Below are 18,687 nucleotides of genomic sequence, written 5' to 3'. Positions count from 1 at the left end.
ATATTTCCAAGTCCTGTTACAAGATGCTGGACTCACCTAATGTCTGGAATTATCTGTACCTCAGCTGCTTTCCATGTGTCTATACGGATAAGAATTATTACCACCACTAATTAATTACAGCTTCTCTCCTCTCCTTTTGAAGAGCTGCTTAACAGATGCTAAGATGAAACGAACTATTTGAGCTCTGAACATTAAATGTGATTCTCCCTGGAGTCCATATTACAGAAAACTGAAGGGGCAAACTAGTGGTTTCCTCCAGGTGAAATAAATTATCTCAGAAGAGAAAGAAGAATTCAGGAGGTGATTACGTAGATAAAGAAAAAGGCTGCATTTTCTAGACCACTAGGTTTAGATGTCAGGACAATGAATTTTTAACCAGGAACAGAATGGATATTATGAAAACCCAAAAGTACATGCTTAGTAGGGTTATCTCCACATTTCTCAAAGGGATTTTAAGTGAAAGGAAGGAAATATGTAGGTACACTTTAAGATAAGGCGCCCTGGTGGCACAACAGTTAAACCCTATAGCTGCTAATAGAAAGGTTGGCAGTTCAAACCCACCCAGCCACTTCATGGGAGAAAGCTGGTGATTAGCTCCCATAAAGACTGTTGTTGGGTGCCACTGGGTCGACTCCAACTCATACCAAACCCATGTAACAGAGCAGAAATGCCCCATAGGGTTTTCTTGTCTGTAATCTTTAACGTAACAGATTGTTAGGTCTTTCTCCTGCAGAGCTGCTGGGTGAGTTCAAACTAACAACCTTTCAGTTAGCAACCTACAGTTTAACCACTGCGCCAGTAGGGTTCCTAGACAACCCCATGGGTCAGTTCCACTCTGTCACACATGGTCACTATGAGTTGAAAATCGAGTCCGCAGCATCTAACAACAACGACACACTTTAAGATTAGATATAACGGAGGATAAGAGAAACAGTAGCAGAGAAGATAAGCCATCTTAAAAGATTATAGCATTACTTAAAAATAATATTATATGAAGTATATTACTTTTATACAATGCCATCTACTTGAGACCACTGTAAATGTTTAAGTCTCCCTGGATCATATCAGATATGAGTCTAGTTTATGGGCAATAACATAATATTTGACTGAGCTTCTTGGAAAGAAATATCTTCTTAATTTTTTCCGTCTCTGGTGTCTAAATTTTAAAGCTTTCTCTCTGTATGATTAGAGTATGTCTGTTCAACTTGTAGAGTACATCTGACCAAGCCCATGTGTATAAAAAGCATGCCTTGACATCGAACCAAGCAGACAAGAGAAAAACAATTGGTTAAGGCACTTCCTAAACTGAGGGAACGAAATGGAATGGATGACTTTTTTTTTTTTTTTAATTATTTGCTTGCATTTACTTTCAAACTCCTGAATTTTGTATTCTTTTCTACAAAAGATAGGATGGCTAATCAGGTGAATCAAATCTGCATGTTTCAGCTGTGGTCAGCTTCCCTTCTGACTCCCACTAGGGTTTGGTGATGCAGAGTAAACAAGGCAATAAATCAAATACAATGCATTTAATACCTCAATGCACTGCAAACTGATCTGGAATAGGGGTCAGTTCAAACTGCTTTTCACGTGAAACTTTTCACATTAAGGCGCGGGAAGGAGAGGGAGGAAAAGATGGCAAGGCATGAAGTTATACTGGATTCAGAAGTGTGGTTTCTTGTTTTAGGGTAGACAGGAGCCAGGTCTCCTCAGGTGAGATTCTTCAGTTATTTATCAGGTTGGAGCCATGGATATTTAAAAACACATTCTTGTGGCTGGCATTAAATCTGAAATCTGGTGGGCAACTGTTCAAGAAATAAAAGCTACAAACAAAATAGCTTTAGTTCCATTCAGCATGCTGTGGGAAATGGCTAATGGACAAGCATTACTATGACTGGCAAGGCGAGCTGCCAATAAATGACAAGAGCAGAAATTCAAACCACCACATAACAACACTTCCTAAGCTGATTTCACTAATTTGTCAAAGCAGGACACTATCTGAACCAAGTGGAAGAAAAATGAGGTTGGAGTACAGAAGGAAAGGAATTATGCAAAAGTAAAAGCTATGCTTCTTTCACTATTGGTTGGTTCTATCTGCTTTACCTAACTATGGTTCACTTCTATCATCTGTTGATATCACAACTGCTTTACAGAGGGCAACATGTTCTCCCTCTTTTTTTTTTTAATGATTTATTTTTGTTGTTCTTGAGAATATATATAGCAGAATATACACCAATTTAAGTTTCTATTTTTTTATATATAAAAAAAAATTTTTTTTATATGTACAATTCAGTGACACTAATTACAGCCAAGTTGTACAACCATTCTGACCATCCTTTTCCAAGAAGTTGCTCCCCCATTAACATAAACTCACTGCCCTCTAAGTTTCCTATCTAATCTTTCTAGTTACTACTGTCAATTTGAGCCCATATAAAAAAAATATATATATATAAATAGATCTTAAAAGAGCACAATGTTCAAGGCAGACGTTCTTTCTTAAATAACCTAAACTTACTTGGTTTTAAGAAGACTTTAAGGGATATTTTTTGGTTTAAGGTTTAAAGATTATCTCTAGATGCAGGGGTTCATTCAATCTCAATGGCTCCAGAAAGCCTGTATTCTATGTGCATTTGAAATTCTGTTCTGCATTTCCCCTCTTTTGATCAGGATTCTTCTACAGAATCTTTGATGAAAATGTTCATTAATGGTGGCCAGGCACCATCTTTTTCAAATGACAAGCAGAGAGCGATTTCTGCTGGGATAAGTTTCCCTTGTTTGCGTATCTCTGCCTTGTCTTTTTCCAATAGAAAGAAATGAAGTTTAGTGGTTGTGTGGGAAGAAAGTGTGCAGTTCTGACACGCCATCCCTCAGAGAGGCTGTCTGACCTCAGGACTATAGTCTTTTTCTCACTTGTCATTTTTTTTCCCCTATGAAAATAAGAACCTCAAGTATTGTCTCCAATCATCTCTCCGTATTCAACTCTTAATTTCCAACTCTTCCTAATAATTTTAAACAGGCAAACTAACTGTTAAACTGGTCAATAGGTATAATCTCTTATCCTCTGAAATGGAATAAAAACCATCCATCATAAAGGAAGAACAAATTTGCTTAACTGAACAGTTTCAAATCAGTCCAAAATTTAATGAACGATGCCTTAAATTCTATTTCAGGTAGGCTTTTTAGTGTAATGGTTAAGAGCACAGATTCTGGAGCTGGACTACCTGGGTTCAAATTCTATGTCCACCACTTACCAGATGTTTAGATTTAGACAGATAAACTAACTTGATCTCCCTATGCCTCCATTTCCTCAAACAGGGAATAATCACTGTTCTATATCACAGGTTGCTATACCTGACATAGAGAAAAGTACTAGACAAACGTTAACCGTTATTATGATTACCTCAGAAAAGAGCCAAAGGGCATTACATTAACCTGCCTCCCATATGTTATATTTAGTACTATTAAACAGTTAACATGTAAAGTCAAGTAAAGGTTCACTTGTCTTTGGTCACATAAAACAAGCCTTCTGTTAATCAGATAAGGAAAAAAGTTAAGAATTAAATCCTTTCTATAAAATTAGCCTTAACTAAGGCTTTTTTTTTTTTTAAGGCTAAGGTTTTACCAATAACACAAGTACACACTTGACTATCAGAGGTAAGATATTCTACCTAATCCTAATGCTTCAATAAAAAAAGTCAAATTAAACACACAAACTATCATAGCAGCCTATTCTAAAACACTGACATAATCAGAAACATTGTTCTAAGAGCAAAATACATACTTTTGGGGTGATCTGTTATCAACTTCAGCCTTCAATCGTAAATTCTCCCTCACCAGGCCACCATTTTCCAATTTCAATTTTTTATTTGCCTTAAAAAAAAATTGAAGATAATTAAACATAAGCTAAAACAAAAGTGCCTTGTAAAAATTATCACACGAGCCTTTTGTATTTTTTAGAGTGCTAATACCAGAAAACTGATTTTTAGAATACGGCAATCAAAAACTTAAAATCACCACTGGGAATGACTTGTGAAATTGTGAACACAACCAAGCATTTTTAATCTGTATTCCCCAAGCACTTGGCACATCTCCTCTCCAGGGAAATAAAGAGAGCTATGTTAGTCAGCACAGAGTCATTAAGGGACCATACAAATGGCAAATACATGTTTTTTGTTTTTTTCTTCTTTTTCACATAATTGAATTAGTTTAAGCAGAGTAACATTATACTACATGCAACCGTTAGCAAACTAATGCAGAAGAGTTAATTCTTTCGCTCTGAGATTGATTTTTTTTGGTTTTATTTTAAGACTTTGCTAGTGAGAACAAAGCTAATATGCTTAAATTACTTCCTTTCCTCAAAAAGGCTTTCCCAATACCCTGGCTCACAACTTCTGGGACCCTCAAAATTGGGTCAGTGTTTTATAATCAATTCCAAGGACTCTCCTTTGATTAAAAAAAAAAGAATCCCAAGTGTGATTTTCTTTCTTGAATCATATGATAGCTAAAAATCTAACAAAACATTAGCTGCTAGAAAATCTGGAGGCTCAATATCGATTCTGGCTAGCCTGAAAAGTGTACTTAAATTTTAGAGTCTTCTAAAAAGCTGCTTCTTTTAAACTCCCTACTCATCACTTTTGTGAATGTCAAAGAAAAATAAGAGTTCCTAGACTAGAAATCTGCTTCATAAACTTGGCAAGAGACATTCTTTATTTGACTAGAACATTTACATTAAAGGTGAGTGGGCCACAAGAACTGCTGTCAATGAAGAAGCTTAGAAACAGATTTCAAAAATGTGATCAATGTTTTTAATCAATTTCCAGAACTCCTCACTGTATTACTTGCCCATCCACACACAAATGCCCTGTGATGATTACAAGGGAAGCATGGCAGAGAGCATCCTTTTGGGTATAAAGCCTAGCTCTGCTACTTAGATTCGTCCAGGTTCCTTCTGGGCTCTGGGCACCTGCTTATCTTCAACGTTGCTCAGGAACCAAGATGGAGGAGGGTCAATTCTTTAAGTGACTGATAAACACCATTACTGCCTCTATGAAGATATAAGGAAAGCCATTTACTTCCTCATATACACAGACAATGAATTAAGCCCTCAAGCATAGCACCATAAGAGGCACTTAGTGAATGCTTTTTGATGGTGAGGACAAGCTTAAATTAGAAACTCATTTGATTTCCTTTCCCACCCCCCATACTGTATCCCTATGTTTCAAGGACTCTCACCAGTCCTGTGGCTCTCTAATACTTCTAATTATGGGCTGGCTAGTTCCTCAACTATCAGAGATATTTTCAAGTTCAGGAATCTTAGGTGAATTCAAGTCATGAAGCAGAGTTCTGCCTATTTGTTGTACCTAAAAGAGTATTGAAGGCTTCAGCTAACTACTCCGCATGCTCAACACTGACTGGGTAATGTGACTGGCCTCACAATGGTTCAAAACTCATCCGGTACAGAAAACACTAGAAAAAGTCAACCACACTCAAAGTAGTCCTTTGTTCTGAATCTTTTTACTCCTGTATTTCATTTATACTATGTTATTATTTTGTACTTCACCTATGAGTTTATCTCTGCATCCACATTTTTAAATTCATTTATGCCCAATTTATACCCTAGTACCTGATACTAACACTAGGATTCCAAACAGGGCTTATTAAATGTCCCAGGTAATTCTGAGGTCTAAGGGTAGCTTTGGGTAGTCAGTTTAACATGTGAACATTAAGAGAGCAAAGAGAAACTAAATGTGCTTTACGTGTTTTTCATATACACCCCCATATCATTCTTATGAGCCCAGAGCAAAATTTTCATACAGAGCCTCATGATCTAAGTAAAGACGTATTTACTGCCAAAGATTTAAAGTTTAATAACTATGAAGGAGATCATCTAGAGTTTACTGATGACTGGCTCAACAAGAGGCAGGGAAGTTAAAGAGGACGTGGTAGACTGATAAATACTGTACCCTCCCAGCTGTCATTCTGTGTTCTCTTTTTATACAAACCATCATGTTAATGTTGGCCATCAATACCCAAAGAAACTGCACTCTTCCCCTAAACATGTAACAACCTCACTGCAATTATAGATTCTTCTATCTGAAAGCATTGAGTTTCCTCCTTCCTTTCATCTTGTCCTCTGAGCTCAAGCAGCATTTATTTCACATTTGCATGTGTGACAATGGTTTAGTATACGCACTAAGTTGCAAACACTTCTCTGCTATTTAACCTTACCGAGGATTTGTGAGCTAGTATTTTGTGGTACTTCTTTAAAATACCATATGGAGCTCATTATTGATTTAGGAGACAGGATTTAGTACTTTCAGCATAAAACCCCACTGCTGTCGAGTCGATTCCGACTCATAGCGACCCTATAGGATAGAGTAGAACTGCCCCATAGAGTTTCCAAGGAGTGCCTGGCAGATTCAGCATAGGAATGGTATTTTAAGGGACTGTAGAGAGAAAGAACTTTCTCTTTCTAGAGAGAGTGGATCTCTGGTGGTACAGTGGTTAAGTACTCAGCTGCTAACCAAAAGGTCAGTGATGCAAACCCACCAGTTACTTTGCCAGCCATCCAAGGGAGAAAGACGTGGCACTCTGCTTCCATAAAAGATTTACAGCCTTGGATACCCTATGGGGCAGTTCTAGTCTCTCCTTCAGGGTCGCTATGAGTTGGAATTGACTCAACTGCAGTGAGTTTGGTTTTGGTTTGGTAGACAGGTTGAGTGATTGTGGATTTGGGTATCACAAAACCATTTCCATTTAGCATAACAGGACTCCACTGCATACAAATATGAAGTAAAACCAAAAGCTGATCCCTTTGGTCAACAGAGCTCCACAGCACTTGATTGTAGCTTTCAGTGCTGATGGCACACGTCTCATCTCCCTTCCTGCACTGGAAAAAATCAGAGTTTACCTTTTTTACCTGTGCATTTTCTATTTTGTAGATGGATGGGAAAAAAATTTAAAAAATGAACCAGCCTCATAAGCCACAATATTCTTTTGCATGGAGTAGTCTAATGTGGCTGCTCATAGCTTTTCTTAGAATGTCATGAAACCTTTAACTATATATTTACAATCTTAAGAATTAGAGAATGGTAGTGCCAGAAAAGATATGGTCCAAATCTTTCATTTCATAGGTAGGGAAACGGGTATGTTTGTTTTTATGCATACAGGGCAGTCACTGATAAAAGCTTTAAAAAAATTAAGGCAAACCATGAAGAAGGGAAAATAGAAACAGATCCTTTAAATTGATGCCATTCTCCTAGAAGATGCAAACTCATACAGAACCACTATAGAGTCTCCAATTATAGTCACAAATGGAACCACCTGATATTTCTTGGCAGCTAATGACATCCAGAGAGAAAAAGTGAGTTTTCCTACTGCATATAAATGCTCATCTAGGGGTTTGGTCCTTACCCCACAAACCATCTAATGGTGAGTCAACATACTTTTGAAGGTGCTTAAAGTAGTACAGAATTTTAAAAACCACCACACAGAATTTTAAAAACAACCATGCTCACCTCCTTTAGCTTATCTACATCATCTTTCACTTTTTCGTAGATTTCATTAGCTGTTCTGAGTTTTTTCTTCCACTCCGCTACAGCTTCTGAGTCAATTTTACTTGGATTATCTGCAACTGTATGTTTGTCTTCATTCTGGTTGCCCTGCATCAAAGTTAAAGGATCCAGAATAGTCTTGATCTGTGACTCCAAGCTCAGATTTTTACTTTTAAGCTCTTCTACCTCTTTCTGCAGACAATCTATTTCATCCTGAAAAAGGATTGCACAACATTAGATGCTAAACACATAAGTACGCTAAACTGAAGCTGATGTGATTTTTAAATTTTATAATCAAAATTCTGTAGATGCGTAGATTTACAGATCAAACAATTATGTAGCCAGGAAGTCATACACCACTGACATTCTCCAAATGTATTCTGACTCTGACAAAAACTGGCATTTCTATTGCTTTTAGTGTAATTCAATGATAGTTTGTAGTTTCAAAAAACTGAAAATATCAAATCTTTGATTCTACTTAAGATATCATTCAGAAAGCAAGAAAAGTTGTTTGAATTCCAAAAAGGAAATAGCTTCCATTTCAGAAGAAAATTTTGAGGCACATTTAATCACTTTACTAAGGGGAATTAAAAAACACAGAGTAGACCAAGATGATCTATTACAGTTTTGCTTAATGTTTACATTTTTGCTTCTATACTCGAAATAAGAGTGAAATCATACATTTCCTTTCACTTTTTATTTCAGAATAATACCGGTAGTTAGTTTTTAATTTCTAACTTTTCTGGATTCTGGTTCTTTAATTACCACCATGACTATTCTAAGTATTAGTTTTCCCCCTTCGGAACTACTTATTTTAAATCCAGTCACTAGACATTTATGCCAGAGCCCTTTTCTGTCATACCATTTATTCATCTATAACAGATACTTCATTAAACCGAGGTTGTTAGAAATTCTGTTATTAGAAAATAAACTCCACTGTACCCAAGTAGCTCAAAATGCCAATGATTTCTCCAAGGATTTGATTAGGTTTAGGACCTAAGAATGATAAATATTTAAGTATTTAAGGATACACTGCAGAATTAACACAGATAATACTATTTACTATTTTAAATTATATACATTTCAAGTTCAACAGCATTATAAAATGAGATAGTCACTTTATTTGAATATATTTATTAATAAACAAATATACAGGAAAACACATATGAATGGACATTTTTCAAATCATTTATTTATGCTTCACTTCATTTCAAAAGTTATTTGAGGCAGCTGATGTGTTTCACATGGACATAGTTAAACATATTTTTTGTTCAAAAGGAGAGCAATAGTATTCCCTCTTTAGTTAACACAAAATGACAACGGGGCTTAAAGTCTACTATTCAAAAGTATATGCACTCCATTAGCATAAAGTTATTAAAAATTCCATCACCTTGTCAAATGAGCCTGCTCATTCGCCTTTAAATAAGAATTAGAAAATAGCATATTTCACTCTAAAATGTCTTTGCTGGTATATTAAGATATATTTACTTTACCAGAATTGTTCAGGCATAGGATCATCAGTGAATTTTGTCAGAAACAAAAACAGAATGGAGGTTTTAATCACTGTTTACCAGAGCACTCATAATGCCTCGTGGGACTCAAAAGACTGACTTTCACAAGATGGTTTTCCTTTATCTCCCAACTTCTTGAGGGAGCAAATACTCCTAGAATGATGTGTCTGTTGAGGTACAAATTTAAATTAAAAAAGGAAATGCTTCCATTTGTTCCCTTTATATCCAATCCTGTTCTCCCCTTCTTTGACACTTAAAGAAAAAAAAAAAAGTTCTTTTCCTCTATTTGAAATGGAAGAATGGGAAAAGAAAAAGAATTTGTTAATTTTTTTTTTAAGTTGGCATTTAAAATAAGATTTCATTGGATGTTTACTCTTAGAAGTCTACAGACCAAGGTAGTTCACTTTTACCTTGAATTCAATACTGTTAATCATCTTAAACATCATTATTTACCTCATATTCTTTGTGGAGTAACTCAAGTCTAGTTTTCCGAAGGTGCTTTCTGACTGTATGACTTAGCATAGGTTCACTTTCACTTGTTCCTCCTATTTAAAAAAAAAAAAAAAAAGTCCTAATTTTTCATTCTGATTTGGGCAAAATGAAAATCAACCCTTTATTTATTGTTTTATTACTTCTCCAGCATTACTTCTATCCTTTCCCTTATATACACATTCTAGGCTACCATCCAGACCTTGTCTCTATTCCAATGCTCAGAAAAAAAAATTATCAAATAACACCTCAAGAAATACCTTCAGTAAAACACCCTATGTGTGTTTACTTACCTACGTATCTTATAGTAAATTCCATGAAGCAAAGGCTGTATTTTATTAAGGTATCACATTTGGACTACTATACACTCTGAACACTTGACAATTATTAAATATCAGTAAGACCAACTGGCTACTCAAACGTGCCTGATTACTGGTAACACAACTGAAAAGATTAATGGGTCTTTTCACTGATTCTAACAACCCAGTTACAATGGTTTATCAGTCACCGCATTAACTGTACACCCATAATGACTTGTATCAAATACCCTCGATATAAATATCAGAGCTCTTCACTTATGCTTGGTTACCGTATTTTTCTTTGTATTTCTTAGCATCATGTTAGAAAGGCATTTTACTGATGTTCTTTTTCAGGACCTTCTATCCAAATGCAAGGATGGATGAACTATTTTACTTGATAGAATTTACAAAATGTCACTTAGATATGAATGAATGAAGGCATGAGACAGGATTTGAAAAGAACTGGGGGTGGGGGACATTCAAATTCTTTTAATCATCGAAGCCCATATTCTGCAAGAAAAAACTTGACTCTTTGGTGAATTTTAGTATAGGTAAAAAATCAGAGATAGAAAGGTCAACCCTACAGCATGCAGCACAGCAGAGAGCTATTCCACTAGCCGACTTCACCCAGATAGCCAAGAAAGAGACCCTGCAGCCATCTCTCATTCTGTCTTTGGATATCTGAGTTCCAAAGTCCCATTAGTTCTTCCTTTGGCTCTAGCATATATCTTCTTCCTTCCCATTTCCACTGTAAAAATCTTATTTATGTCCATTTTCCTTAATTTGGGACTATTACAATGACTTCTTAAGTTTTCTGAAAGGTGTTTTCTATACATGGCTAATTACAGATTCACTTTCAGTTTCTCCTAAAGCAAAAACAAACAAAAAAATCATTTTAATTTTTGCAATCTAAGAGAAATAACTTATATGAGCATAATAATAAAAAAAAAAACTAAAAATGTTCCTTAGATGTTTTATTTTTCAAGGATGCTCTAGTTGAAGTTTTATTTCCCCTCTTGCCTACTGACTCTTCTTTTCCACCTTTAATCCAGACTCACATTCGCCTTCACCTGAGCAAAAGCCTTACCTGACCTACTCACATCCTGTCTCTCCCCTACAATCTAACCTATATGGGCGCTGCCTGAGTAAGACCCCTTAAAGCACATTTTGGATCATGCAGTTCCCTTGCTCAAAACCATCATGTCCACCTCGCCCTACTTCTCACCTAAAGAGCAAATCCCTGATTTAGTTTATCACTCAGGTTCTCTACACTGAAGTCTCAATTTACGTTTTCAGCCTCATTATAGTAGTCAGATCCAAACCAGACTACTGAACATTTCCAAAAACATGCCCTGTGCTTTCCAGCTTCTAAACCTTAGTTCATGCCATCTCCTCTGCGTGAAGTGCCCTCCCTAATCTTTATCAGTGGAAATTCTATCCATCCTAAAATGTATAGCTTAAAGGCCGCCTACTTCATGAAGCCTTTCTCAGTGTTCCTAGGTGAACCTCCTTGCCTGAACTCTCTGGGCTGTTTTATTGGCCCTGAGAATCCGCTGCTTTAAACCTTTAATATTTTGATCCACGTGCATAGCCTTTCCCAGAATGTAAACTCCGTGAAGCTCTGAGGATGGTTTCTCTTAGCACCTCTCATAGTGCCTAGTGTCCCTTAGTTGCTCCACACATACATTACACAAATTACTAATCCAGCCAGCATGTTGGCCAAATAACATCACTGAAAATTTTCTATTTCAGTCTTCCCCCAAATACACATTATTTGGAGATTGTTTCAAGTCTGTTTCTACATGTACATAAAACAGGCCCTTACCGATAATCTCTTTGCAAGGATTTTCAGGAGTGATGGGAACTCTGCAAGCTGGACACTGGCTATTATTCTTCAACCACAAATCGATACAAATTGAACAAAATACATGGTTGTTGATGCATATGACAGGCTGCCGTACCTTGAAAAAAGAAACATTACTTTTAGTACAGGGCAAGAGTCGTAACTGGAAACTCAATATAGTTGAGAGAAAACAAACTGCTTCTCTAGAGTACAGCAGAGCGGGTGCTTTAAAAGGGAATATAAAATGTCTAGCATTTATAGAAGTGCTGTTTTGTATAAGAAGCCTCATTGTTGCTTACAGTCGTGTTTCACTTAACGTCCATGATATGTTCCGTACAACAGGATGTTACGTGATTTGGATTTTGCGTGAACATCATATTAAATACAGGCAGTCCCTGGATTATGAGTAAATACCACTCCTATGTCTGTCTTTAAGTCGAATTTGTATGTAAGTTGGGACAGTTAGATATGGTTCGTATCTAATGTCAGTTAGTCAAATATTTGTCTTAGTATACAGTATATAGCGTACCTTTCTATATACAAAAAACATTAAAGAAACACTTGCAGGTACACTAAAACATCTTTAACATAAAAATACAGTAATAATAAAAATAATGTTTTGATGTGTACCACAATGTAATGCCTGTTTGTTATTATGAACCACTGTATGTAACTTGAATTTTCAATACAATAGGCTTTACGGGGTTGATTTGTAAAAAATCGGATGTTTGTAACCTGGGGATGATAGAAAGCATAGTACAGTCATCCCTCTGTATTTGCAGGGGAGTGATTCCAGGATCCCTTGGATACCGAAATCTGCAGACCCTCAAGTCCCTCATATAAAACCACACAGTATCTGCATACACCCTATGCACATTCTCCCATATGCTTCGTATCACCTCTAAATTACTTGCAATACCTAACACACAGTGTAAATAGTTGTTTCGTCACAACTGAAGACTTGCTTTGGAAGGTAGCCTTTCTCTTCTACAAGGCTCTTCTGTAAGTTTCTTGAGCTCTTCTGGGAACACTGACTCTGCCTTGGCGTCAGTCAATGCCGATTCCCCCATGATCTTGAAGTTTTTGAGGCTGTAGAGCTTTCCATAGCTAGCCAGCCATCCCTTACTAGCCTTAAACTCCTTCCTCTCACTCTCCTCAACCCCCTCACACTCAGCCTCTCAAGGCCTGCTCTGACCACTTAATTGCTTTTTTAGGAGGCATTTTTTCACAGACACGAAGGGTGCACACAAGTAGTGAACAAACAAGATACACGGTGAACAATGTTGAAATACCAAGTGCTGGGTGGAGACAGGATCTGTAACATGGTGGGCAGCTACAGCACGTTATGCCTACGCATCCCTTCATTCGCATGGACTCAGTGTACTGCTCAGTGAGAGGCAAGTTTTGCTCTTTGGACACCCCCCACCCCCCAGTATTTCTGATCCACGGTTGGTTGAATCTGCTGATTCAGAACCTATGGAAACGGATGACTGACTTGTACAATACATACAGGGGCCAGTAACATAGGCAGTTATTATGACTATCAAGGCATATGTATTACAGGTTGTATGTGTATTTATGTGTGCTGTACCATTATACACCTCGCAGCGCAGTCACTTTGTATACAAGAGACTGGAGATACACATGTTGCGTGCCAGACGCTGCTTCATTGGCTATCTCTGGTTACATCTGCTACGTCCCCTTCTCCGATCAGGATTTCTGAACTCTTTTATAACCTCACAGGACCATGGACGTATATGCACTGGGACACTGCCCGAAAAAACATTATGTGGTTTATGACTACATAAGATATTAGCTGAGATAGCAGCCACGGAGACTGAAACTCTTAGTATATTATGAAATCGTTTCTTTCTTAGCATATTATGAAAATCTAGCTACATTCATGGGAAAAAGAAAATGCTTTTTGTCCCACTGAAGCTAGGACATTTTTCCACAAGATATTCTATTCTAGAATTATGAAATACCAGGATTAGAAAGTTCTTTAAAATTCTTTTTGCTCAATTACCCATCTTACTCTTGAATCTTTCCCTCAGTCTATTATATTACAGAATAATAGCAACTGACCATTAAGCATTGACTTCTTACTAGAAATTTCCCAAAACCTAAGAGGTACGAAAGCTAAAACAATCCCAAAAGGCATAAGCCATACTCTCAAGTAGTTTATAAGCTATACACCAAACAACGCTGACAGAAAGACTGACAAATACAAAATACACGAATTCCCAACTCTATTTAAACAAGTACAAATAATAATACCTTATATTTATATTGAGTCTTGTATTTCACAAACGGCTTTCACATACATTCTCTTTTTTTCCCTTTCTTTTTACAACCCTGCGAGGTAAACAGGGTAAGTATATTTTACAAATAAAGAAACCAAGGCATGAAGAAATTAGGTGGTTGCTCAGGGTTAACTGGGTGTTTTGACTACGTATAGTTACTTTTTCAAGGAGCAAACAGAAAAGACAGAAGTTGCTTTGGCTTTCTTCATAGCATTTACACTACCTGGTATGACCTGTTTGGTTACGTATTTACTGTCTCCCCGATTAGAATGGAAGCTCCAGGAGAACTTCTTTAGTCTCATTCATTCTTAAAACGCTGGCTCCTAGAAGACACCTGGTACATATTATACAGTCAATAAAGGTTTGTTGAATGAATTAGTTACTATTAAGACTCTGTTTAACATTCAATTAGTTTGGGAACTTGTCAAATAGCATGACTAAAGAAACAAAAAAGAAACAAAGAATAGAAATGCCTAGGCTTTCACTTGATTTACATGGTACTTTCACTGTGGTAAAGTGCTTGGATGCTAACTGGAAAGTTGGATGTTCAAGCTCGCCAGCCTCTTTGGAGTAGAAAGATGTGGCAGCCTGCTTCTGTAAAGATTTCAGCCGTGGAAACCCTATAGGGCAGTTCTGTTCTGCCCTGTAGGGTCCCTATGAGTTGGAATCAACTCAATGGCAAAGAGTTTTTGGTTTTCACTGTGGGGCTCAAAACACTGTAGACTCATCTTCATTATTTTTCTTGTCCCAATACTAATAACAATACTAGTGCAGAGCCCTATTGCAGTGGGGACTAGAAGACTAGAAACTGGGGGAAAGCAGAGGAAGTAGAGGGAGAATGAAAACAGAACCAACACAAACCACTTTCCTCAGAGAAACACTTGCACTGGTCTCCATGCCTCAGGATACTATAATATTCAAACTCTAACTCTTCTTCCAAACTGTTCCTACTAGCACCAAGCAATGAATGCTAATCTCTGAGGTATTCTTAGTCAGGATCTCAAGTGACAGACAACAAGCCTGAAATTTCCTTGCAGGTTCTGTTTTTTCTTAAAAAATCGTGTGATTCTGAAACCCAGACCATAATATATTCATGTGTGTTTTAATTCCATTTTTTGGTCAAAAAGCTTTTTAAGAGCAAAATTAAAAAAAAAAAAAAATCAAACTAAGTACCAGGAAGATACTGCTGTTGTCTAGCTTTAGCTTCCCCCTCCCCTAAACACACACTATATTCCTAAAAGTAAAAATACTTGCAAATGAAGAAGCTCAGATAAAGCAGAGAGAATTACATCCTTGGACTGGTATCTACTTTTAGAGCTGTGATTTTATTTTTTTTAAGTCATTAACTCATTTGATGGCAATGGTTTTTATGGGTAACTCACTTGAAAATCAATGAAAGCCAATACTCATGACTTAAACTGTGTACATTCTTTAAGGGAAAACAAGGTGCTCTCCCACCTCCTACAGGCACCCCCCATTTAAAGACTGCACATTTAAAGGCCATCTATGTATTTGCTCCCACAAAAAGGTTAAGTATCTCTTCAATCCTAAAAAGGGTTCTGAGCAACTTAGTGGCTGGTACTACCTTTTACTAAGATGGGTAAGACAGGTGAGGAGCAGGTTTCACACATGGTGGAAATCAAGAATTTTGTTTTGGCCACATTAAATTTGTGATACCAACTCAACTTTCAAGTAGAGAAATCTAGCAAGGCAGGGTCTGAGAGTCACTGGCATAAAAGAGAATGGCATTTAAAGCCATGAGATCTCCTGCACAGACAGGATAGCTGGAGAAGAGAAGGTATTCCAGGACCAAGGCCTGGGGCTTTCCAGCATGAAGAGATGAAACAGAGGAAGAGTAGGAGGAAATAGCAAAGGAAACTGAAGAGGCGCCTGTGATATAGAAAAGAACAGGAACAGGGTCTAACTGTAGCCGTGACAAAAACATTTTTCAAGAGGGCAACAGTAGCCAAATATGTCAACTGTTGATAAGGGACAAAGTTTGATGAGGACAGAGAAGTGACTACAGGATTTGACTGCATGGAGGTCACTATGATCCATTACTGACAAGCAATGTTTCAGGGGAATACTGGAGATGAGAGCCTGACTGGAGGTTGAGCAACAAACGGGAGGTGATGAGGTAGAGAGAATATAGATCATTCTTTCATGTTTTGCTGTAAAGAGAGAGAGTAAAAAATGAGACCATGGTCAGGAATGCTGATGGAAATAATACAATAAAAAGAAGGATGTGATATAGGGTTGCTATGAGTCGGAATCGACTCGATGGCACTGGGTTTGGTTTGTTTTTGGTTAATAATGGAAGAAGCTGGTGGGTAACAGCCATAGATAGTAAAGTTCCTAAGTCAAGAGTAGAATGGATTCCAAAGCACAAGAGGGAGGCTGTGGCTTAGAGAGGAGTGAGAGGACCTGTTTTCCATGGTAACAAAGGGAATGAGGAGGGCGTAAGAACAAATGCAGAGACTGGACAATCTGCTGAGGAGGAAAATCATGTTCCAATTGCTTATATTTTGTCATTAAATATGAGGTAAGGTTACCTACTGGCTGAAAGTTAGAAGGGGGAAGGGATACAGATTTGAGAAAATAGGAGAATAAAGTTATTTTGAAAAGTGGGAAGTTTACTAGGGACATATAGCAGGATGGCTGAACATTACTGGGTTCTTATTTGAGGTCTGTGGTTTTGAATTTAAAGAACAATTAACATAGGTGTGTATTTTTCTGAGCAATATTTAGCTGGTCAGGTTCAGACAGGAAGTAGATGAGTAGCTAGTTTTACAGAGTTGGGGTTCTGCCAAGGGCGGAAGAGAGAGACAAGGGAAGGATGATAATAAATGCCCAGGAATAACAGGGGAAATAAGAACATGCATAGCAACAACGGCAGTAAAAAAACGCAGGAGTCAACCAAGTGATGAGGCTGAAGGAATCCTGGAGAGTAAATATGATGAAAATACGATCAGAGAAGGAGATCTTACAGGCAAGATACTGGAGGTGGCACAACAGCTTTCTCTAATGTTTTGTCCTTGGGCCCTCTTGTCTTGACACAGTTCTATTCTCTCCCTGAATTTCATGTGTCACGTGGCTTTAACATCTGTTCTACGCTGACACTCCCTAACTTCCCTCTGTAACCAGGCCTTAGTAAGTGGCAGAGTACAGGCTTCAACAGACAAACCTGGGGTCAATTCCTGCACTGCCACTCACTGAGCTGTTTGACCTTAGGTAACCCATTTAGGTATTCTGGGCACCAGTTTCCACCTTTGAAAATGGTGGCTTAACCCAGTACCCTTTCCATAAAGGTGTTAAGATTAAATAAGATAATGGGTATAAAACACTTAGCACAGGCTTCTACACAGCAATTTCTCAGGAGGGGGGAGTGAGGGGAGTAACAATACTACCATCTCCTCATGGAGATTCTGCAGCTATCTGGACAATACAAGAATAAATAAATAAATAAACCCCATTGCCAAGTCGACTTCAGCTCACAGTGACCCTATAAGACAGAGCAGAATTGGAAGCATGTTGCCACATCTTTCTCCTGTGGAGCAGCTGGCGGGCTTGAACTGCCAACCTTCTGGTTAGCAGCCGAGCACTTAACCACTGTGCCACCAAAGCTCCATCAGGACAATAAAAACAAAAACCAAACCTGCTGCCGTTGAGTTGATCCCAACTCACAGCAGCCCTATAGGACAGAGCAGAACTGCCCCATAGGGTTTCCAAGGAGCAGCTGGTGGATTCAAACTGCCAACCTTTTGGTTAGTAGCCTGAACTCTTAACCACTTCGCCACCTGGGTTCCATCTGGACAATAAATATAACCAAAACCAAACTTGGCTTCCTCCACACATCCGGTCCTCCTCCTCCGTCACTCCCTCTCACCTAAGTTAATGGTACCACCACCTAACCACCTGAACTAGAACACTCAGAGCTGTCCCTGACTCACCCTTTTTACCTATTCTCACCACTCGATCTGTCACCAAATACTGTTATCTAGTATCAAGTCTAAGAAGCCATAGATTTTAAAATGCACCAATACACCACTGAGAAAAAAATAAAAAGCAGGGCCAATTACAATTGTAGGATCCCATCATTTCTAAGATGCTATCAGATTTCAAAGATGTTATAAAGTAACATCTGAGAGTAACCTAAATATGGCAGTTTTACTTCTAAATGTTCCTTTACCTATTATCTATCCCTTCTTTTCCAAGCTCACCCCACTAATGAGGTGGGGTGAGCTTGGAAAAGAAGGGATAGATAATAGGTAAAGGCATTCTTTTACCCCGATCTATTATAATGACCTCTTTACAAGTTTCCTTGCGTCCAAACATTCGCTTCTCAATCCAACTTTCACACAGTTGCTGGAGCTGACTTCCTAAAATATGGCTCAGCAACTTTCATTATTCACCTGCAAAATAGCGATGGTCTTTTCACAGCTCTCCTGCAGTGGTTTTTTCCTGTTCAGGAGCTTTAAAAACATAATCTGGTTCTTAAGTAGTCATTTCCCTTAAATTAATGTCATTTCCCTTAATCTGACAGTTTACACTTCAGCCACACCAAAAAGGACCTGGACAGCAGGAGCTTCCTATTTATCATGCGGGCTCTTATCTCTTAGCTTGATTTGTCCTGCTGGCTTCTCTACCTTTCTCAAACAATAAAACCCAAATTCTTCCCATCTTTTAAGATGC

General features: G+C 37.8%; 1 protein-coding gene across 4 annotated transcripts in view; it reads right to left on the bottom strand.

Annotated features, from left to right (window-relative positions):
• The window catches only part of OBI1 (ORC ubiquitin ligase 1), a 48,189-nt gene that overhangs the window by 21,666 nt on the left and 7,836 nt on the right, over window positions 1-18,687 (bottom strand). The window contains exons 2-6 of one of the 4 annotated variants that reach the window (XM_064270004.1): window positions 13,970-14,047; window positions 11,675-11,810; window positions 9,515-9,606; window positions 7,515-7,763; window positions 3,779-3,867 (exon numbers count right to left, since the gene is read on the bottom strand). In XM_064270004.1, coding sequence (XP_064126074.1) covers window positions 3,779-3,867; window positions 7,515-7,763; window positions 9,515-9,583 — 407 coding nt within the window. In that variant the 5' untranslated portion in view covers window positions 9,584-9,606; window positions 11,675-11,810; window positions 13,970-14,047. Of the gene's footprint in view, window positions 1-3,778; window positions 3,868-7,514; window positions 7,764-9,121; window positions 9,229-9,514; window positions 9,607-11,674; window positions 11,811-13,969; window positions 14,048-14,218; window positions 18,165-18,687 lie in introns of those variants that run through there. The other 3 variants (XM_023547273.2, XM_003409355.4, XM_064270005.1) reach the window with 3 other exon arrangements.

This window comes from Loxodonta africana, chromosome 17 (genome assembly GCF_030014295.1).
Source record: "Loxodonta africana isolate mLoxAfr1 chromosome 17, mLoxAfr1.hap2, whole genome shotgun sequence".
Classification (NCBI taxonomy): domain Eukaryota; kingdom Metazoa; phylum Chordata; class Mammalia; order Proboscidea; family Elephantidae; genus Loxodonta; species Loxodonta africana.
The sequence above is the reverse complement of the archived record's forward strand: the minus strand, read 5'-3'. Positions and strand labels throughout refer to the sequence as shown.